Source organism: Hirundo rustica, chromosome 4 (assembly GCF_015227805.2).
Source record: "Hirundo rustica isolate bHirRus1 chromosome 4, bHirRus1.pri.v3, whole genome shotgun sequence".
Taxonomy (NCBI): Eukaryota; Metazoa; Chordata; class Aves; order Passeriformes; family Hirundinidae; genus Hirundo; species Hirundo rustica.
This window is the reverse complement of record NC_053453.1, coordinates 5635679-5658649: the sequence shown is the minus strand read 5'-3', so window position 1 is coordinate 5658649 and position 22971 is coordinate 5635679. Positions and strand designations below refer to the sequence as shown.

The 22971-nt window shown below is 43.1% G+C and overlaps 1 protein-coding gene across 1 annotated transcript; it reads right to left on the bottom strand.

Annotated features, from left to right (window-relative positions):
• Positions 1-2843: 2843 nt before the first annotated feature.
• Positions 2844-8452, bottom strand: ECHDC3 (enoyl-CoA hydratase domain containing 3). Its single transcript, XM_040063131.2, has 5 exons — positions 8324-8452; positions 8116-8237; positions 5892-5989; positions 4852-5052; positions 2844-3352 (listed from the first exon to the last, which is right to left on the bottom strand). Exons 1-5 carry the CDS (start codon positions 8449-8451, stop codon positions 3026-3028), a joined length of 876 nt encoding a protein of 291 aa, XP_039919065.1. The 5' UTR covers position 8452; the 3' UTR covers positions 2844-3025.
• Between the last annotated feature and the right edge of the window lie 14519 nt (positions 8453-22971).

Here is a 22971-nt window from a genome sequence, read left to right as displayed (position 1 = left end):
CAATCTATCATTTGGTTTGCTGTTTCTTGGCTGTAGTTCTTAATTAACAGTTCTGGAACTGCTCTGTTTCCCAGAAATAGACTGTAAATCCATTAAATTAAACAATAAGGGCAGATGTGGGCAAAAATAAAAAGCCCATGCAAGTCAGAAATGAAAAATTAAGTTGTTTTGTCAGTCTTCAGGGGCCAGTGTGAGAATGTTATAAAACCTTCTGAAGCTTTTCTGTCTAGTGTTCAAGCAAGAAGGAAATGTTCCTGTGGATGCCAACATTTTTAGAACTGATGATTGCTAATTAAAAAAGCACTACTGACAGGACAAGGCAGAGTGGTTTGAAATGGAAAGAGGATAGGTTTAGATTGGATATTAGGAAGAAATTGTTTAATCTGAGGGTGGTGAGGCACTGGAAAAGGTTTCCCAGAGAAGCTGTGGATGCCCCAGCCATGGAAGTGTTCAAGAACAACCTGAATGGGGCTCTGAGAAACCTGATCTAGTGGAAGGTGTCTCTGCCATGGGGCTGGAATTAGATGGTCTTTAAGGTCCCTTCCAACCCAAACCGTTCTAGGATGATCCTATGATTCTATAATTACATAATTACTACATGAGATAGTACAAATACTGTGAAAACTGAGTTAAAATATATATATATATATTTCCTCTTCAATATCTGAATGGAGTTAATAATGATAAACCCTATCTTTTGTACATGGAAATCAACTGCAGAAGAATTTCTGAATATCTGAAAGACTGTGCTCATCTAAACTGTCACTCATGCTTTAAGATGGCCACTGAAACCATTTTATTACTGCAGTTAGCTGGAAAGGGCACTGTTCTGCAAAAATCAGATAATGTACTTATTTCTAAAAGCCTGGAACAAAAGAGCCAGTTGAGATTTGCTGAGTAGTTGCAAGATGGCCATTAAATATAAATATTTTTAAAAACAATTTACTCTTTCCTAATGCTTTTAGAGCAGCGTGTGGGAACAGAGTCTAAGTGCATCCTCTTACTGCATTGGAAAGGACACGATGAAGGTTATTGGGCTCCAGATTTAACTCTTCCATCTCACAATTGCTCGTAACAGTTTCTAACCTATATAAACTATGTGAGTTTGTAAAAAACTTACCCATCTTTCCTGGTGGTAACAATAAAAAAATTATATTTTTAGAACAGCTAGTGCCAATGATGAGCATTTTTCACATTTAATGTGAAACAGTTTAATGGTGAGTTAAAGTTTCTATTCTTAAAATTAAAACTTGCAGCAGAAATGAAAAGTTTTTTCTTTTGAACGTGGAGATGGAAGAAGGACTTGCTTTGCGGGGCTGTATATGTATAATTGGTATTTCCACATCTGGAGTTTTAGTAGCCATAGGTAGGATTAATTTGATGTAACTTAAGACATTCAAGTCTGCACCAAGCCCTTTAGGCTGCTTCTACTGTCAAGAAAAAAGGCCCATCCATACTGTGATTCATGTGGTCTTGCTTAGTTGTCTGTTTATGGATGAGATGGATGAGACCTCATGATTTGCTGTGTGGAACTTCAGAAAAACTGTGTTTGCTGGGAGGTCATCCCATGTTGATCACCATGGATTGATACCAAGGCTCCTTTCATCCGGTACTGCCATCAGTAACACATCCTCAGCAAACCTGAGATTCTGTGAAATTGGGCAATGGCTGACACCTCAAATGGCCTGGCTTCAATCCAAACCAACCACAATCCAAGGAGAAATGCAAGTTTCTTCACCTGGGAAGAATAACCAGTACAGGATACCAGAACAGGTGAGGAGTGGACTGGTAGGGCACAGTCCTGCAGGAAATGGGCTCCCAGGGGATGCCTGACTGAATCCAAGCCAGAAGTGCACTCTCATCACAGAGCAGGCAAAACACACTCTGAGCACTGCTCACAGACCAGCACATGGAGGGACTGTTTTACTTCCCCCTGCTCAAATCTGCTGAGGCCATATTTAGGATACAGCCCAGTTTTGGCACAACCAGTACAAAAGGGATGTGGAAAAACCAGAACTGGTTACCCAGAGAACATGACCTACAGGAAGGGTGGGGGAAGCAGAGCTTGTCAGTCTGGCACAGAGGAATCTAATTGTGGTCTACATGCAGCCTCTGACTGCTTGAAGAGAGTTGCACAGATAATGGAGCTGAAGTTTCTCAATAATGCCAAATAACATAAACAGGGGAAATGGCCATAAAATGCTGCTTCAAGGCTCAGACTGGACATTAATAAAAAATTCACCTGGAAGGTTGCAACTGATTACCCGTGGGAGCAGCTGAACCTCATTTTTTGGAAGTTGCCAAGTCCTTAAATCCATGGCTGAACTGCTCCAGTGCTGGTAAAAGCCCAGCTTTGAGAACAAGGATGGACTTCCCAATTAAGACACCATCCTGAAAAGTACAGCTGGGGCAAGACATAGCTTTCACCCCAACCCATGCTCATCCTCCCTGGAGTTAAAAAAACTCCTTAGAGCTGGGATAAGTGCTTGAACTGATGGCGGAAAATCAGGATTTGTATGGACAAACTGCTGACACATACAGTTCAAAAGAAGATACGAGGAGCAATGGACAACTGTTACAGGCTTCTGTCTGTAACACTCAAAGCGTCCCAGAATCCATTATTATACGTACTACCATCACCTCTGGAATGTGTCCAAGCCCTTCAATTCTCTATTAATAACAATAAATAGCAATTCTCATCCAGAACTATGGAGGGGAGATTCTGAACAAGGTGATCGGAGCTCTCTCTAAGCCCATGACTCCCTGTGTAACATCAGACAAGTTAAACTGATTTTTGCAGCACAGAGTTACTTCTAAAACCACAGATTAAATTCACTGCTAAGAAAACCCATTCTCTTAGCATTTATTTTTCTTAACATTTATTACATACTTAAGAGTAAATTTATTGTGTCTGGCATTTGTAAGGAAGAGAAATTTAACTTTCAGTAAGAATAAAAATATAGTTCCCAAAGGCAACTGCGTGAAGAATCATAAAGCACAGCTAAGGTTTGTTTAGAGACAGGAGTCATTTCTTCTCCTGAGAGTGTGACCAGACAGGCTTACGCTTCTGAACAAAGGCTTCAATGCCTTCCTGCCCATCTCTCAAAGTCAAATTATCTACCATGACCTTAGTAGTTATTTTGTAAGCAGTGTCGAGGTCCTGGGATATCTGTCTGTAAAAGGTGGCTTTCCCCAAGGCCAGGACGGATTTGCTGCTTTCACATATCTTCTGAGAGATTTTCATGGTCTCTTCTTCCAGCTTGTCTTCTGGCACCACCTTGCTGATGAGCCCGTGCATTAAGGCTTCGTGGGCAGAGAGAGGTTCACCCGTGAAAAGCATCTCCAGTGCCACCTGAACAAGGAAAAACACTGTATTAGCTCAACCCAACTGCCTCAGTACTTCACTTTGTTTGGGGAATTTCAGCCTCCTCCTTCAAGTACAAGTTACCCTTTTCACAAATGATTTAAATCTTTTGGTCTTTAAAACTGTCAAGGATCTGTTAAGAGGTCTCAGCAAAGAGAAGGACCGGGTCTAAAGCTGGTCTCTTCAAACCTGCCCACTGATTCCAGCTGTCCTAGGCTGACACCCCAGGGTTTCTCTTCAAAAGCCCACAGTCTCTAGTGATTGCTGTAGGAATTAAAAGAGAGGTGGATCATCCACAAAGTCAAATGACAGAAGCTGGTATTTTAAGCTGGGCATATGTGCAGTTTTTGAAAACACCTGTCCTAGTTTTTAGTTTAGTATGAGTGGTTTTAAATATGGACTTTTTATAGCCACATTATTTCAGTCTCTTGCTGCTTTCAGCATCTGGTACTTGAGGTTTGAAACTAAAAAATCCCCTAAATAATCAGTGACTATTCAATGTTATGTATCAATAAAGATTGTTTTCCAAGACTCCTGATGCAATTGACCAATGCCTGAATTATAAAAGCTGATTATCCTCATTAGGATCTTTGCTCTGGTAGCTACAATGGCAACACTTCTTTTGTTAAAAGGCAAAAAATCAGCAATTCTGGGAACTGTAGGGAATGTTCTTATTGCTTTGAAAAGTGGCACAGAGAAAAGTATTTCCCACACATTTTAAAAAGGTAATCCTACAGCCCAGAATTACTAATTCAGAAACAGCTACAACTGCACATGAGAGCAGACTTGGAAAAATCCCCCATGGACTCTATTTGAACAGGATGTCCCTGCAGATGGGAAATTTCAAGTAGAAGCTCTTATCCAGCAGTGGGATGTGTGCAGTTCAGTCACTGCATCTCAGCAGAACCCTGCTGGGCTTGGACCGTCTGTCTGCATGAATCCAACTGCATCAGAACTTAAAACTTCTATTCTCAGTTATGGAAGCTTTATAGATTGTACTATTTTTTATGCTGTGGGAGATGTGCAGCCACAATCAGTAGGACATAAAACAGGAGCGTTTTAGATGCTATTTAAAGCATCTTGATCTACAGCCAGGCAGATCCTGCTGGCAGTGAAATGTCATTGCCTGGCAAGAATTGATGGCTCGGTGGGATTGTTATCCTGAACTTGCAGGGGTTTCCTCCTCAGGGGAGAACATCATTGGCTAAAGCCCTGAGCTGTCTGTTGGAAAGGAAAGGGATTGCTGAGCTGCTGGGATGAGCTCGTGCTGGTTGGAGTCGCATCAGTAGGAAGCTGCCTTTCCTAAACAAGAGTTCACCCTTCATTATTTTTCCCAGTCCAAAGAGTTATGGAGAAGCCTTTTGAAATAAAGTATTTTGAATGCTGCACCACAGGAAAATAAAGTTCAGGCAACGGAACTAAAACTCCTAACATGGGAACCAACTTTTTGCAAAATTATCTGAAGAACATCGTCGAAGGAAGCTTACCTTTCTTGGAAGAGATCTGCCCAAGGCCACAGCTGGGGTGGAGCAGAACAGCCCAATGTTTACTCCAGGAGTAGCAAACTGAGATTTCTCACTTGCCACTGCGATGTCACAGCTTGCCACGAGCTGGCAGCCGGCTGCTGTAGCCAAACCGTTTACTTTGGCAATCACTGGCACTGGAAGTTTCTGGATTAAAGTCATAACCTGCATGTACAAAAGACAATGGTCAGTATGGAAATTCAGGAAGACACAATCCTGCTTTGGATCAGCCATCAGAAGTATCTTCCTCTATTCACCAAAAAAAATCACCCCAACTTTTGGATCTTGGCTCCTTTCTGATGAAAGGATGATGAAGGGCTTGTAGGTTTTACACATGGCTTTTACAGGATTCCTTAAATATGGGCTCAGCAATGTCTTAGAGATCATCAATACTGGAGGAACTAGAACAAAACATTTCAAAGTACTCACTGTTGTCACACTGAGGAGGATTACGGGTTAAATTATATCAGAGGGGATTTTACCATTCTCTCCAAAGGCTCCAGGATTCACTTTAACTTCCCCACCTCCCTGACCTGTGTCTTTAACAAGAACTTGGACAACCAGTGAGTCAGATCTTACCTTCACATTGTCTACTTGATGTTTAAGCTGATCTTGAACTTTTAACTAAATAAATGCTGGGAAAGAACATTTGATCATAAGTGATTTGAAGGTGGTTATCCCTAGACTTCTAGAAAAGATCTAGCCCAAATACTCAGCTGCAAGGAACACTGGCTAAACAAAGGAGCACACCCTGACTGTGCCCATTGTTGGAGACATGCACATTGGCATTTTAGCCCTTCTATTTACATGTAGAGAAGTCCAGGGAAAACACAATTTCACCAGGATCGGGCATTAAAATAGCACAGCAGCAAAAATCAAGGAATCTGAAGGACTCTGAAGGAATAATCTGTACTTTAGCAAGCAGATGACCAATGCTGTCCCTCCTTAAACCAACGCTTGCTCTTAACACCAGCCAAAGGCAGAGGCACTCAAGAACTGCTTACCTCTGCACATAATTCAAATACTTGGGAATGATGTTTCACATCATCTTCACTTGACAGTTCCTTTAAATCATGGCCGGAACAAAATACAGGTCCTTCAGCTGCGAAGAATTTCAGGAAGAGTTAGTCTGAATTAATAAAGAAATCATGGGTTGCAGCATATCAATGTCCCAGCTAAAGGGATGTCAATGATGTGTCAATGTTCAAAAAGGAGTTTGGGGAGGGAGTTTTGAACAGAATTCCAAAATATTGCCTTCTGGCATTTGCAGTAACTTTAAATTGCTGCTGTTTAAGCACAGTAATACCCATTATCACTTTTCAAAGTCTCTTTCTCTTCCATTACACTTCACTCAGTTAAAAAGAATGCACTTCACACCTCTGAGCCCAGTTTAGTGTAAAGATGTTCAAAACAGCTCCTTGGTGCAACACAAATTTATCAGCTGGAGCAAGGCTGGAGTGCTCTACTCTCAGACTGATAAATATACTTAGTCCCTATTTGTTGTACCCAGAATTAATTATTAACTCTTGCTAAATAAGCATCAATATTTTTTCTGTCATGGTGTTGAAGGTCACGATGGAAAAATAAAGAAAAAAGGCTATTCTGCTACAGGAGAACCAGAAGGGTTGTTGGAGTGACCTCTCCACTACTAAACTGTCCTCTAGAGAACCCCCAAAAGCATGTTCAGGGTTTGGGCAGCAAAAGAGGACGTTTCTGTGGAACTAAACTTTGGATTTGCTAAGATCAAAAAACCCTGTACAGGTACACAATCTTTACAACAGTTTTCCTTCGTCATGTGACTACCTGCCCTTCGAATGAACCAATGTCATGATTCCCAATCCTTCAGAACTTTTCAGATATTTGTATGGATATGGCATTTGAAGACACCCATGCAGAGTAAACCTTACCTCGGGACTTGTTTTTTATGAATCAGATTATTGAGACACAATCTATCCAGAAATAACCACACAACTGTCAGTCAACTCATGGGGTTGGCAATTTATATCTGGAGATTAATTAAATCTGCATTTGAACCTCATGGAAAAATCTCCTGAAAAGTCTATGTTAAAGGCCCAAAGCATTCTCTGAGGAATCTTATTTTCTTGAAAATTCTGCTTTTGTGTTTTATTCAGCTGGGGAATCAGAAATAAACAGAAAAATGCAATTTCTAGAAAACCAAATGTAATTGTGCTCACAAATTCCCAGAGCACTGTACTCCCAAAGAAGAGCCTTCAGTGTTTTGCGAAATTTCTAACTGCTGTTTGAAATGAGGAATATGTATATTAAAACTCACCCCTGTGAAATCAGCTCACTTCCACTCCTGTGTGTGTGCTCCCACACACTTTTCCCCTACGTATAGGAAACAGCATGATCCTAAATTAATAAACCACTTTATCTGAGATATGTGGAAGGGGGGGCAGAGGAAGGTTATCTTAAAATAGCAGAGGAAAAAAGATGGCTTAAGTACGGCTCAAGTTTCATCTTTAAGAACTCTACAGCTTAATATGTAAATGCAAGGAAACTAACAGGCTCTGAGAGAGGCTCTTTTACATCCTTGGGTCATAGGTGTCTGTGGTATTGATATCGCGATCTCTCCTTCACTGGAGTGCTTCTAAAATAGTTCTGACAAACCACTGGCAACGATGAGGCTGATCCTTGCTCAGAGCAGGCAAACAGAGCACTGGATTTGCAGAAACTCTGTTTTTTACCACAATCTGTACCTGTCAACAGGGCAACAGGCACCATCCTAGCTCTGCCTGATCCTGCACAAAACCTCTGCATGGGGATGTTAATGCTTTACTTTGATAACTCTTAGAACTTCTTTTTTTTTAAGTATTCTTTACATACTATCTTGAAACAAATTAACCTGAACCCTAAACTGTCGAGTGTAAACACCCTCATACCCCGACTGAAATGCTGACATTTTGAAGTGTGTTAATGCTTAGACATGCTGGCTAAAACCAAAGGCGTAACAAAACCCCAGTCAATCGTTAATGCCGAGTTAGGAATGAGGAATTAAGTACAAGAGAGGGGAAGCTGGGGTGAGTATACAGGAAGAGCCTGACAGGGAGGTCTGCCGGGTCCAGACAGCCTCGGGAGACCACGGGAGCATTGGGGAACCACACAGGTCCCTTCCCGCCCCGTTTGCTGTAATTTCCAGCGAGGTTTGTGTTTCAGCTCCGCCTTGCCCGCTGCGTGCCCCTGCCTGCCCGCCCGCCCCAGCGGTACCCGCGATGACGATTACGCGGAGCTCCCGGCTCTTCACGTCGTGCAGCAGGTCCCGCCGCAGGCTCTGCAGCATGGGCAGCGACAGCGCGTTCCGCCGCCGCGGGTTGTTCAGGACGATGGTGCTGCAAAACCCGTGAAACACAGCGGGGTTAAGGTCACCGGGCTCCGAACGCGGCCGCGTCCCGGAGCCCCCGGCGCCCCCGCTCACCGCACGCCCCCCGCCTGCCGCAGCTCCGTCAGCGGCTCCGCCGGCGGGGCCTGCCCGGCTCCCGCGGCCGCGGCGCTGCTGAAGGCGGCCGTGAGGGGCCTCCGCAGGCGGCACAGCCGAGCCGCCATCGCTGCGGGCTCGGACCGGGCCGGGCCGGGCGGGGGCGGAGCGGGCCGGGCGGGCGGAGCTCGGCGGCACCGGGGCCGGCAGCGCGGCCCGCGCCTCACCGCGGCCTGGTGGTACTGCCGGGGCACGGGATCGCGGGATCGATCGGGTTGGAAAAGACAGCTGAGATCATCGAGTCCAACCCGTGACCAAACACCGCCTTGTCAACCAGACCGTGGCACTGAGTGCCACGTCCAGGCTTTCCTAAAACAGCTCCGGGGACAGTGACTCCACCACCTCCCCAGGCGGCCCCAGTGTCCAGTCACTCTTTCTGTGAAGAAATTCTTCCCAATGTGCAACCCAAGCCTCTCCTGTCACAGCTTAAGATCATGTCCTCTTGTCGCTGGTTGCCTGGAAGATGAGTCTGACCCCCACCTGGCTACACCCTCCTGTAGAGAGGTCACCCCGAGCATCCTTGTCTCCAGGCTGAGAGCCTCGGCTCCCTCAGCTGCTCCTCACAGGACTTGTGCTCCAGCCCCTTCCCCTGCTCCACTGCCCTTCTCTGGACACCTCCAACACCTCAATGCCCTTCCTGCCCTCCAGAACTGGGCACAGCACTCGAGGTGTGGCTCACCAGTGCCCACTTCTCCGGTGCTGCTGGACACATTATTCCTGGTATAGACCACACACACAGAGGCTCCCTCAGCCCTGCTCTCAGACCTGTCTCCTGCGCTGGAAGGCCTGGTGGGCAGTGGTATCATTAATGAGTAGCTGGGGCCTTGGAGAGCACTCAGAAATGTGATAATTTCTTCAGATTCCACTGAGCACTTGCATCTGTGCCCATGGCATGGAGATTAGGACTGTGCTGAGTGAACTTATCCGTGGCACTGGGTGAGATCTGCCATGACAGAGAGGACAGCAGTGTAATGCTGAGAAAATGACATCACTTTGAGGCCCAGAGTAATTGGCATGAGATGAAATTCAATTCTGCAGGGCTACTTGGGAGCTAAGAAGATCATAATTTATTCACTGGGAACTCATCATCGAGAAATTGTCATGGGAAAGGCCTTGTGTGTTCTAATTGTTTCTGCAGAGTCTGTCTGTAGTCCATATGATGCATTCAAGAAGAAAAACAGGCAAATGTGATTTTAAGAGGTGGTTTGGTGATTTTGAAATTCAGAGTATTTTAAGGACTTACAGGTACATTCACAGCTCCTCTTTGAGTATTGCTTATGCTTCTGGTCACCTGTGTTCCAGAAGTCAAGCTAAGAGGGGCAGCCATGTGGCTGAGGCAGCTAGGGAACAATCTCATCTGCCAGGAGATGCTGACAGGCCAAAAGACCAAGCAGCCTTTTTCAATACAGGTACCCTAAAATGGAATAGATTTATGTCCAGCATATGCTCCTTGTAAATGTAAATCTGTGCTCCCACTTCCTGATCTCCCTGTTCTCCCTTCTCCCTGTGAGTTGTTGCAAAGTACTTGTAGGTTCCCAGATGTGTCTCCAGTTTTCATCAAGGTCTGTTGAAGCCCTGCAGCTTTTTTGACTGGAGTGGCAATTGAGGCTTCTCAGTTGTGAGTATCAGCCTCATAAAAGAACCATCTGAATTTTGTGTTTAGTAATGTATTTACTTACACAGATATTAACAGCTTAGTGTGGGGATGCACTTTCTGCTTACTGATTTGATGTAGCCTAACACAATGACCCTTTGGATCCCTGGGCTTTGTGGCTCTGCAGTAAGAGACACAGTGGGTTTATGTACATTTATGTACATTTTTCAGTGTTGAAGGTCACTGTCAGACCTGAGAGCTAATTCTGCTCTGGGCTTTCCCCACGTGACCATTTTCTTTTTCTCAGGGTTGTTTGTACCTCACGGTCATTCACTGAAAAGTTCTTCCAAAATGTACTTTTAGTATGCAATAGGAATTTGTAGGGAAAAAAAAAAAATCCCATTTATAAGCAAATGAGATCATCTCATATAGATCTCAGCAGTTTCAAACTCCCTGCTTGGTGTGGCAAAGGCCAGCACACTGAGAACACAATGTGTTTGCTTTCTCTGGGAGGAGTTCCCAATCCCCTGAAACTCTGACTACTGACCTCTTTCAAACTTGTGAATAGCACCTGATTTTTTTTCTTCCAGTTCCTTCTCTTTCTCCATCTGCTTGTCCCTTTTCTGTCCATCTCCAAGGAAAGAGTATTTTTGTGGTCTTCTCCAAAAAGCTTATTTTTTATACAGTGTTTCCAGCTCTCTGGAAATTCAGTTCTTTTTAAATTTGATTGACAATCTCATGTTTCCTTTCACACCCACCTCCATTACAGATTGTTTTTTGGCTGCAGCTTCCCCAATGCATTTAGGGATCTGCTGCTGTCTTCTCTGAGAAAGTACTGAAAAAACTTTCCGATTTCAGGCAGATTTCCTTTTCATAGCATTTGCCAGCAGCACTGTGGTTGTGGCTGAGCTCACACTTTCAACAGGAGACAGCCAGAAGCTAGGATTTCAAGTACCAGATGGGGCTTTTCTAACCTTTAGCTGTATCGATCCTCATAAAAAATAAAAAGGGAAATGACAAAGGACATGACATGTCTTCATCCTTAGATCATTCCAGAAACTATCAGGGTGTCATGCTGTGCAGGAAAAGATGTTTTGAGATTCAAGTGTGCTTAGCTGCTGTAAAGCCCTCTGTGCTCTCCATTGTGATGTTTCTAGATAGCATGCATGGACAGTAAAGATATGGGATCCCTTCCTTTATGAAGCAAGGTATTTATTTGGGTCATTATTGCCTTGGCTTTCAGCGAGCCCAGATGGGATATGAATCCTGCAGGAGCACCTGCTGCTATAAATAGCAGGTCCACCCAGGGCAAAGGCAGAGCTTGTTGGGATGCAGCTGAAATGTAAAATACATCCACATACATGTATGTAAATTAGTAGATTTATCCATAAAGACATTTCTATTAATTGGAATGCTATGATGAAAACTTGGGCCTGTTTTATGGAACACGAGGCAGACATATCCTTAGCAGAGTTTCATGCAGATTATTTCTTGTCAAACATTGTCATTCCCAGAGGATCTTGTGACCTGATTTCAACACCGCTGAAGGCATTCGAATCCCACTGGGAGCCAGAGGAGTTTGGCACCTTTAGAACTCAAAGACTGCTTAATTCTGCTCAGGTGTGTAGTAGTTCCAGGATAACAGGGTGAGCAGGGTCCTGTTCTTGCACCCAGGCCAAGGAAAATAATTTATTTCCCTGCTTTGTAAATTCTGCTAGCAAAGAGATAGACTAGTGCATCATGGTTTCTCTGATGTGGAACCCTCCAGGACTGACTAAAGGAAAGATGAAAAAAAGATTTTGCATTTTTGTTTCTATTTAGGAAGGATTCTGAGCTGAGTCCCAGCACCACAGGATGGATGCTATCTGTGTAACACAATTTTTATTGTGTCCTTAGACAATTTATGTTTTCTGTATTGCTATTAGGTTATAAATAGCACAGAAACTTCAGGAAATTACTTACTTGTGCTGGGATTTTCTAAGGGCATGAAACCCCTTTAGTTGTCCACACCTCCAATTCCCATCACTCTGCTACCAAACCTCCTCTGAGTCCTAGCCCTGGGCTTTGTTCTTTGAAAAGTCTGAGAAAGGTAATTTATATATTATCCTTCTCTTTATAGAGGCTCTAATTACTAATTATGAAGTAGTAACTAAAAATGAGTTACAGGATTAATGTATAGGAGACTATCAGAAATTTTAGCATGTACTTTAAGAGAAAGTTATGTATTTTTAAAAGTACTGATTATTCTGCTAAAAGAAAGGATTTGAATCCAGTTTTAACTCCATGACTGTCATTAAGAATTTGCAGCAGCCTAATTTGAATTTGAACCAGGCTAATCACCTGCCAGTCAGGCCCAGATCAGGTCCTTCCCTGTCTGTACTGCTGCCTCCTGCCTTTACATTTAGCATGCCTTCAGCAAACAATCAGTGTCCTGTTTGCTCTTGACATTAAACACAAAGCTCCGAGAGTCACTTCTGCTGCAGTTTTGCAGTTCCAGCTCAGGGCTGTTTCCCAGACACTGTGTGGCAGCACTGCTCCATGTAATGGGTGCTGCTTATTTTCCCTTCTGCCTGTGAACCAGGTGACCGACCAAGGAAAGCCCTTTTGTCACTACACCCATTCCTGCTCCTCTTTATTTGCTGTCTTTCTCTTATCCTCCCTACACTCATCTTTTATCCTATATTGTCCTCACTGTTAAAATGATGTATATTTCCCTGGTGTTAGCATTAGTTGTTTTTTTTTTTTTTTTTTTCCTGTAGGTAAGATTCTTAAGATGTGAACAATGACCAGAATTATAAAATATGTGAGGCTATAACAGGCTTGGGAAAAAAGGTGATATACATTCCTTCCCTCAGAGGATCTAACCTTAAGTTCCCAATTTAGATGTGTAATCCTGCAAGGCTCCCTACACAATCAATAGGGACGTTCTCTCCCTCGCAGGGCTGAGCAGTGTCTGAATTATCTGCCTGCTCCCGGTGCCCCTGCAGGCTCCCCCTGCTCTCCGATCACTGCACAGTGTCCGCATTTAGCCCCAGCTGGAGACAGCCCCGCTCGCTCACTTCCCCAGCAGGATCAGGGAGAGACTCAGAAGAGTGAAACTGAGGAAAGTCATGGGTTGACATAAAGACAGTTCAGTTGGTAAAGCAAAAATGGTGCACACAGGCAAAGCCAAACAAGGAGTTCATTCCCCACTTCCCATGGGCAGCCGGGTGTTCAGCCATGTCCAGGACAGCGGGGCTCTGCTCTAACAGGGACTTGGGAAGACAAATGCCATCACTCAAAATGTCCTCCCCTTCCTTCCCCCAGTTTTACATGCCAGTCATGATCCCGTATGGCCTGGGGTATCTCTGGGGTCATTTGAGGTCAGCTGTCCTGGCTGTGACCCATCCCAACTCCTTGGGCACCCCTGGCCTTCTCACTGGTGGGATGGGGCAAGGAGCACAAAAGGCCTTGACTGTGTGTAAGCCTTGCCCAGCAATAACAAAAACATCCCTGATCTATCAACACTGATTCCAACACAAATCCAAACCAGCCCCATACAGGGTACTGTGGAGAAATCCAGCTCTGTCCCAGCCCAAATCAGCAGCTGATAACCAAGGCAGACTGGTCTGATGCCTCTTGCAGGGCATGTGAACTTTCTCCTCAGCCACATGAAAGGTACAAATACTGACCTAAGCCCAGGGATCTCAATGGAAGAAGGGAGTATCAGAATCCTCTCAGCCTAATGATTCTCTATCTTAGGATCCACTTCCAGATGTCAGTGCCTCTCTGCTCTGGTTACAGACAAAAACCTTGCTGTGAATGAAGAGGTAAATTGTAGCTACTGTTCATGGCCAAGAACAAAAGTTTGCCTAAAGTTGTCCATACTTGGGAGCACGCTCTGTTGTGGCCTGGTTTTGCTCCAAGCCCCTTCTGCAAATGACAGTTCTCACCACAAAACTGCACCCTCTACCAGCTTGTCCCTGCCTTTGCTAGTAACTACTTTACTGTAGCAAAATATGTTGAATTTTCTGGACTTTTCTTGTTCACCTGTTTCCTGCCCCTTGGCTAATTTTCAACTCGTTTCATTTTCTTTCAATCCTTTTCATCTCATTACAACCATCATATTAGAACCAGGGAAAATATTAATTTTTCAATTAAATTGGATTTTTATCCAGTAAGAATACCAGACTCTTACAAATGAGATTGAGAATGACAGAATCCTAATAGTTAATGCTTCCTTGGCACCACCAACATTAGAAGCTGCACAGGGATAACACAGACAACATCCACCTTGGGTAGAAAAGTTTTTGAAGTCCCAGAAAAAAAATTAGTTCAGTCAGGAGCTGAAGCCAGTCATGTCCACACCACTCTGGAGCAGGAGGAGGAGAAGGGGGAGGTTTTTTATGTGTCCTTGCAAGATTTCTTCCAAGGGGTTTGACACAGAACGCTGCTCATTACTGTGTTGGGCTGACTTACATATCTCAATGGTGTGTATTTTACCTTATCTTACATCTTATCTCGCGGTGCTGTGTCAGACGTGGCAGCCAGGAGGCAGGACAAGGAGCACCGGGGAAAGCTGCCAACTGCTTCTGTGCATTTTCTTTATGGAAGGAAAGGCTGGGCTGCAGGTTGGGCTCAGACCATCCAGCTGGCCCCGATACTCTCGCCACACACTTTCATCTTTTCAAGGCCACACATGTTAAATTCACAGTGTGTTGGCACAAAGGAAGGAGCGATGGCCTGATCCAGCACAGCTGTCTGATATTGTGGAGAAACATCCTGTAACTCTCTGTGTCAAAGTGCTCGTGGTTCCTGTTTCCAAGCAGAGGAAGCAGTAATGCATAATGAGCAAAGAAAATTATTCTGTGTTTAGGAAATACTAACCTACAAATTAAAAGGGGCATTTTTATAATCATTTATTTTAGTTTTGAAGGAAAAAGAAAAGGCTTCAGGAAATTATGTCTGCCAGTCCCCTGGATCTGTCAAGGAGATTGGAAGAGCTGTTAAAAGTTGCAGGAAAATTATTGCTGAACTAACAGACAGAAATGAATGCTTCTCCTGAGGAAAAGGCTGCAGCACAGGCTCAGTGATGCTCTCTCTGGTGTGACCTCCTGACCAGTCCATGGGTGTGCCAGTTGACACACAGCTCTCAGAGCCAGCCCTGCTCTCACCCAGCCAGGAGCTACGGGCTGTGGAAGGGAGCTGAGACACGAGGTGTTTGTGTTTGTGCCACACAGACACACTGGAGAGAGGATTTACGTACGTGGGGAGCTTCAGGTTACTGTGACAGTGCATGACAGAATTCAAATTAGCTGTAAACAGTGTTTACTAGTCCTGTAGTTGAAGAAAGAACTCGAGTTGATTGGATAAAAATCCCTGACACTCCATGTCGCTTGCCCTCCTGCTTCCCCCCTGTTCCTTCAGTCTTCCTGAGCAAACATGCTGTGGTGGGAAGAGTGCAGGCTTTTGGCAGGTCAAACACAGCAGTGCCCAGTGAAGTCTGTGGCTCTTCTCTAATTCGAGGGGGTAATTTGGGTCTCCAGTCTCTGTCTGGCCTTCCGTGTTCTTAGGAGAGGTGGATACTTAAGATCACTGAGAACCCCAGCCCAGTGTTAAACGTAGCAGGAGACACAAGGTCTGACTCTATTTCCAGGCTAAACCAGGCTAAAATAACCTTCACAATCTTGTTAAACTCCCACGTTTAAAATGATGCCGTTGTTTTCATGAACAGCCTCCTGCACAACAGCAACACTACAGTGAACTAGAGATTTTCAGCATTATCCATCTGTTTTATTGAGAGCTGAACCAATTAGTACTGGAAAGATTCTTAATATGGCAATGGGTTTATCAATTATCAATGAACATTTTAATGAGCTAATCCCATTAGTGATTTTTTAGAGTTTCATTTCTTTTAAACAGCTGAGTGACTAGTTTATCTTTGTTTTTATTTTCACTTTTTCATTCCACTTGTATGAGAAATTTGGGCTTGGGCTTCACAAGACAGCAGGAGAGACGTCCTCCCTCTCTTCTCATCAGAGGCAAGGAAATCAAATGCTTCCTCGATTTACATCCTACTTAATCTCACTGACATTAATTTACTTAAATCTGGGTACATGATTTGTTCAATTAGATCTGTACAGTATGCAAAATATGAGGGCTTGTCTAGGGCTCTTTGAAATAATGTAGTTTAATTTATCACTTATTTTTAAACATGGCCACCTACTTTTCTCCTTCATCAGTGTTTATGTGCTTAGTTCTGGAGGAGGCAGAAGAAGACCATACCCAAGTAGTAAATTTATTTATATTTGGACTTCAGTGATCCCTGCGAGTCCCTTTGAACTCAGGATATTCTATGATTATATATATATATATATATATATATATATTTTTTTTTTTTAATTTCTCCGTGTTTCAGGACTACTTTTTGTGCTTGGCATGTTCAGCTCTAGGATCTGGGTGCCTCAGCTGACACAACTATTCCCAGCAGGAAACCTTCAGGGAGATGAACAGCACGTATTTGGACATGAGATAAATGAAATAGGATTATATGAATTAATTGCAGCTGTGAAGTTTTTCAAGTTCTTCACGTTTTTCATGAACATACAGATTTGGTTTTTGACAGTAGCACAAGGTTTCATTTGAATTGCTGAGGGTGGAAGAGTTTCTGACTTTGCAGGCAGCTGAATCCCAGTTCAGTTTGAAGCTGGTGGCTGGATTCTTACAGATTTCACTGTCATCAGGTTTCCATCTGCCAGTTTGCTGGACCTGGCACAACAAGCTTCAACCACTGACGCTGGTGGCAGCTCAGTTCATGTAAGACCTACTTTCAGCTTTGGGATATGCAGTGCCATCCAAACTGGACTAGATGATCTTTAAGGTCCTTTCCAACCAATGCAATCTGGGATTCTGTGATATCATCTGTGCAGTCTCAGAGCCACAACAGTACAAAAAGGAATTTAGATAGCACCTTGAATCCCCAGAGCTCCCAAAATTACAGAGGTACACAATTGCACAGCTTTTTGGTTCTGGAAGACCAACTGCTTTTCTTCAGTGCACATTAGCACTGATCAGTTGTCTAGATCTGGACCAATCCATAGAAGTGAAATTACAGGGACATTAGGAAGGTAAATCATGTTTATTATACCAGTGCCTAAGGCTGAGAAAGTACAAAGCTCTCCCCAGCAGACACTGTACTCCCTGCTCCAAAAAAGCTCAGAGCTGGAGAAAGGCAACTGAATGTGTTTGTAAAGTGAAGGTTGTAATTTGAGAGCAAGCACGCAGTACCTTGGTGATGTAAGAGTCAGTTTGAGAACACAAACAGAAAGAGGAGAGAAAGGAGAAGAGACACTGAAAAGAGGATTGTTGGAGTAACAGTCCCAGGAGTGGAATGAAGCTGATGTAGGAGATTTTGAGCACAGGGGCTGGAACAAACAACCAGTGGATGTGGGTGAATGTTGAGCCAGCACTGCAGAGTGGCTCTGGGGGTGGCTGTCACTCCTGCCTTGACAGTTGCTCTCATGCTCTCATGCTTCTTTCCCATCTGAGAGCTGGTTCCCCCAGAAATGGGGATTGTTCTCAGTATAGGTGTGTGCCAGAGCATCTATAGTTGTGTTTTTGGTTTTGTTTTTTTTTTCCTTCTGAACTTCCTTTTTAAGCAGATTTAAGGAGTGAAACATAGAGTACAGAGGGATATTTGCAATATTACGTTGAAAATACTGCCCCAGATCTCAAGTTTGGGAACCAAAGGTGGGTATCCACACACTAAACTGGAGCCCCTCTAATGCTGGTTTGAAATGAGATCTGGCTGCTCACAGCCTCATTGATGAGATGTTTTGATGCCCCCTTATTTCTTCACTATATCAGCTCTAGGCCACCTCAGGATCTGACCTGTGCTGAGGGAGTTCTCCTGTAACACACTGAGCTCTCTGTCAGTTTCTTCCATCTGCTCAAGCAGGGATTAGAATTTATCTCGAGGAATCCCCTTTTCTTTTTATAGCTTCACACTGATTCACCATGGGATGGGGTTCAGTTACCAGGAATGTTGCAGGCTCTGAACTACATCCTGCTCAGCTGCACACCTACAGCTTCCACTCATTTGTAAAAAAAACACTAACATGCATCCAAGAGAGTAATTTGGTTCTGTTCCTGTTATTAGACCTGCATGACTTGATATTACTCAGAAATAGTTTCTGGCTTTTGGACACCTGTTATTATCATTAGAAGTCTTTATTACTCTTTGTAGGAAGAGGCAGGCTTTAGATGAAAAATAATTCTCCATATCCTTAAGTTCTACTGTTCCCCTTCCAGTTATGTCCAAACATGACAGCTGGAACAAAAAAGCCAGTCTCCTTTTCTTTGTATGTGCAGGTACTTTGTAGCTGCATTCTGTCCAAGATTACAAATGTACTGAAAAATGTGGAGGTTTTTTTGACATATTTCTTTGATACATTTCCCATCTCCCAAAAGGAAATCAAGCAATGTCCAATCCTGCAATAAAAACTATAGAGAACAAAGTATTATTTTAATGCATTTTTAAAAAGTGTACTTACTTAAAAGTTTTAGGTGTAGTTGATCCAGTTGGGGGTGGGAGAATGCAGTGGATGAGCCCATCTCAGTGTCCCTTCCAGTTATGTTTTCTATGATAATATGGTTGGGAAGAGGATAATTATCAGCAATATCCAGTTCGAACACAGGAGCAGATTTGGAGTGCTGCCTGATTGCATGGTGTTTGTCTGACACCCATTGTCATTGCATGAGAATGCTTTAATAAGCATTGAAAACATTCAGTTACATGGACCATTTCTGGCAAAAATACACTGTCTGATGTTTTGTGCTCTGTATAAATGCCAAGTGTTTAACACGTGGACACACAATGCTACCAGCTGAAAACACTAAAACCTGTAAATCCTTGATTCTTATTAGCAACAGAAATACCAAGAATCTTTCAGTTTTAAGATTCTTTAAGAATCTTTAATGTAAACACTTTCTTTTCAGTATGGATGAACAATGACAAAGGGTGTTTTTCTATTCAAAAATAGATAACAGCCTTATAATCATGAAAAGTACTAATGAGCTTGATCTTTTTCTACAAATGCAGATCCTGTTCTGGCACCTGAACAGATGAGTAGGAGGTAAGTGTATATTTAAAGACTAGATACCACACAGACAGAGCAGATTCCTGTTTGGTTCTTGTACTGGTTTATACTCAGTTCTCAGCACTTCAGATGATATTTTCCAAACATTTTACTTCTCTCCATTTACTTCATCAAAGTCATTCAAATCTGGATTTTAAACCTGTGTTTCTACCAAGTTGTCTGGAAGCAGATTCATTTACCTAATGTAAAGGTTAGACTCAGCACGCAGATTAGGACACCTAAATTTAGGTGTCTGCACGTAGGTGCTGACCTGTGAGGTGGCACCGAGGCTCCTCAGCTTGAGAGGGCTCCAGAGCTGGTCATCAGAGCTGAGCGAGTACTTCTGGAGCAATCTCCCACTGTAATCAAAGGAAGTCTGGGGAGTAGGGCTTAGGGTGGCATCAATCCAGGGACCTGTAAGTGTGGTATAATGGGCTGCCTCATGCCCTCAAGCCCTTTGAGTGCCCTCCAGCCCCAGAATGGGAGCCCTGACACCAGGTTTTCACACAGGCACATGCACTGAGCACATGAGGACCTTAACCTAAGGTTAAGTGAGATCCATCCCACCCAAAGTGGGTACCAGAGGAAGGGATCCTCTCAGCTGACTTTTTGCAGGAACCAGGCTGTAGAACAGAGTTCAGAACTCTGAATAAGCAGTCATTACACCTGTGGCTCTGTTTGTCTATGGCTTGCCTGGAGCCTCTGCACATACCAGACTTTTCCCAGCTCTCCTACAAAGCCTAAACAACAAGAAAAAAAAAGATTTCTTTATGGACAATATGGGTGTGGGGTGTGACCAACAATTCCTTCTTCCCATGGAAAAGACCTGGTGATGACTGATGCAGGACACAGCATGATTGTCCTTTTCTATCTCAATGCAGCTGTTTCAGAACAAAATTATCAAGAAAAGGCTGATGCAGCTCATATGACAGATTTTCCTGACTGTGTGGAAAGTCCAGGATGTATTTTAGGTGACGCATTTTGTGTCATTTAATTAACTGATACCGTAGCTATGTTTGCCCTGCCAGAGGACTTCTAAACTCTTTGTAGCAACTAATTTTAGTTGGGAGACAGTACAATGAACGTACTTCATTTTCTGCATTTTCCCAAATTCAGATTTCACCCTTTATCTTAACTGAAGCAGCAGCAGCACTGTGTATTTTCCATTACCTCCTCCCCTGCTTCTAATAAAAATTCAGCTATGGGTCAAATCCTTGGCTGGAAAGAGTCTATACAGTCCAGGATCTGCTTTGTATAAAAACGTTACAAAAACAGGATGTGTTTTATTTTACTGGAGTGAACTTAATGGCCATGGGTCGTTTTCATTTAAGACACAATTTTTTTCTCAAGGTTTTCAAATGTATTTTGTTTCTTAAGTGACAGAAAGAATAAAATGCATTTTTCTCAGCATTTTTTTCTTAAGGATCTTAAGGCACTTTTCTGGCAGTAATTTGCTAAATATTGCAGCCTCCCTATATAGTGAATATGTCACTGCTGGCCTTATCTGCTTTCTCAGCTTTCAGGCTTATTTCCCTCCAGTGGGAGGGAAGACCTGGGTGCTTTCCAATCTAGAATTTTTAAGAGGACAGAAACACCATATATTTTTATGTATTTTTCTTTTTTTTAATCACTTATATTTTTCTTCACTTGTCTTCCCAAACTGAAAGTTTGGTAATGAATTCTTCCTTTATTTCACTGGCATACTATTCCTTTTCCTTGTATTTAACTACTCCCCAGCAAGTCTCCGGTTTGCCCTGTTCCATTCATTCCCTCTGGAAAGGTTTTCAAGTTTTGAAAGTTCACCTCAGGAAGATTTCATAATAAGAACTCAAGGAAAATAATATAATCTTGCTTTAAAACACTTCCTTCCTCTGTTTTGCTGATGAATTATAACAATTCACAATACCATCTGGCCAGCAAGTGGTACAAAACTTATTTCATTGTTTTAACTGTATTTGTTTCTTTTGGTGGTAGAGCCCATAACATGAGGATTCTCCTGATGCTGTTCTGTGATCAGACCCAGCAACAGGAGATCAAGATGTGCCCAAATGTCTGGAACTGGGCTAGAAACAGCCCTGGCAAATGATCTGTAGAATTAGATGGAATTAGAATGTGAGTGATGTGGTGGAGGACAAAAAGCACATCTGAATTTTCCAGCTTGATCCATTTGCTAATGTCAGAGTAAAATCTGAAGAGAAATTTGACCTTCTCAGGGGGATTTTGTAGAAACTTCTTAAGCTCATAGATTGCATTCAAAAAGAGAAAGGAACCTGTTTTTTGAATCCAGTTTTGACATAACTCAGAATAATGGAAGTAGAACTGGACAAGACATTTTGAAGAACTTTTCTACAATCCCAGTTTTGAGGAATCTCACAGAGCAGTTCATGAAGTTGAGTAGCACTCAGGTTCAAGTCTGGGAAGGACAGGCTCCATCCCAAAACCTAACGGACAAACGAAACATATTCCACCTCTAAATTTGATCACACATGGATTGGGAGCATTAGTGGTGATACAGAGGGAGAATACCACACGTGAGCCTCCCCAGATCATCTGCAGCACCCACTGCATGAGGGGAATGAGACCTCAGGGTTTCTAGGTCCTCCCTCCAAGCACATTTGGAGCGCTTGTGAGTATCAGACTTTCAATATATAATTTGAGGCCTGATTCAGTGTGGATCACAAGGTGGAGCAATTTCAGTGAAACTGCTGCTTGTTATCCTACAGCTGTTAATTTAATTTACTTGTGTGATTCTGAAAGACTGTGAAAATGAAGAATTACTCAAAACAATCTCTAGTGACTCTGAATGTTCTTAGAGCCCTTACCAGAAGGTGAATGTTATGGTGTAAAGGTACAGAGCACTCAGCAACAAGAATTCCCTGTCTGTCCCATGAGCAGGTGCCAATCCTCGGGGTCAGTGTTGCTCCAGGCACAACCTTGCTGACCAGTGTCATGCTTGGTATTGATTGATATAGAGCTCTTGATCACCAGCTTTTTGATGTAAGCTGGGCCAGACAATAAAAGGCAAAGGCCAGTGTCACATTAATGACAGAGGGCGTAAAGTTCTTAGAATTTATTTTTAGTTCACCAAACCATTCTAGTCCAGAGGTTTAGATTATTTAAAGCAAATGTTGCTGTACACCCAACACATGATATTTTCTCCCATGCTGCCTCAGTTCCACATGCTCATGTCACTTCCATGTGAACTACAGCATATTGCAAAGCTGTGTCGTATTCTTTTAATTTTTACACTGAAGGATTTCAAATGGAACCTAACATAATTAGATTACATGTAATCTCTTCCCATTTTGATCCTATTCTCAAGAGTGTTTGCAAAGGAGCTTACTTGAGTCTTAAATGCACAACTTGAAATCACTCTGACGGAGATGAATAAGAGCAGCACACTCTTAGGATAACATCCTGATGTGCAGAACAAAGCCTCATGGCTTTGTTCAGTGAAATAGGTGTCTCCATGGGCAGCGCCCGCTTCAAAATCCTCGACACACAAGTTTTTAAACTTCTGAACAAAACCTACAGCAAGTTGATTCAGAGTCTTTCCTTATCCATTTGTCTCCTGAATCAATGTGGACTCCTACTAATACCTGCTTGTCCTGGGGCTTCCAGAGAGCTGTGTGTTTTCTATTCAGGTGTCAGCCATAGAGATAAACTGCAGTTCAGAAAGGTTTTCAAACAGCCATCACCTTCCCGGGAGTACATTAAAAGAGATTATGTGTTACCAGACAGCAAGTCTTGTCAGGTCAGGGCAAAACAACATTTAAGCTGATTGGCTCATATATCTCAAGGTATGTGCGTCCTTGCACAAATTCACTTTCCCCTCAACCCAGTATTTAAGAAAATCCACCTTTCATGATGTTGATGGA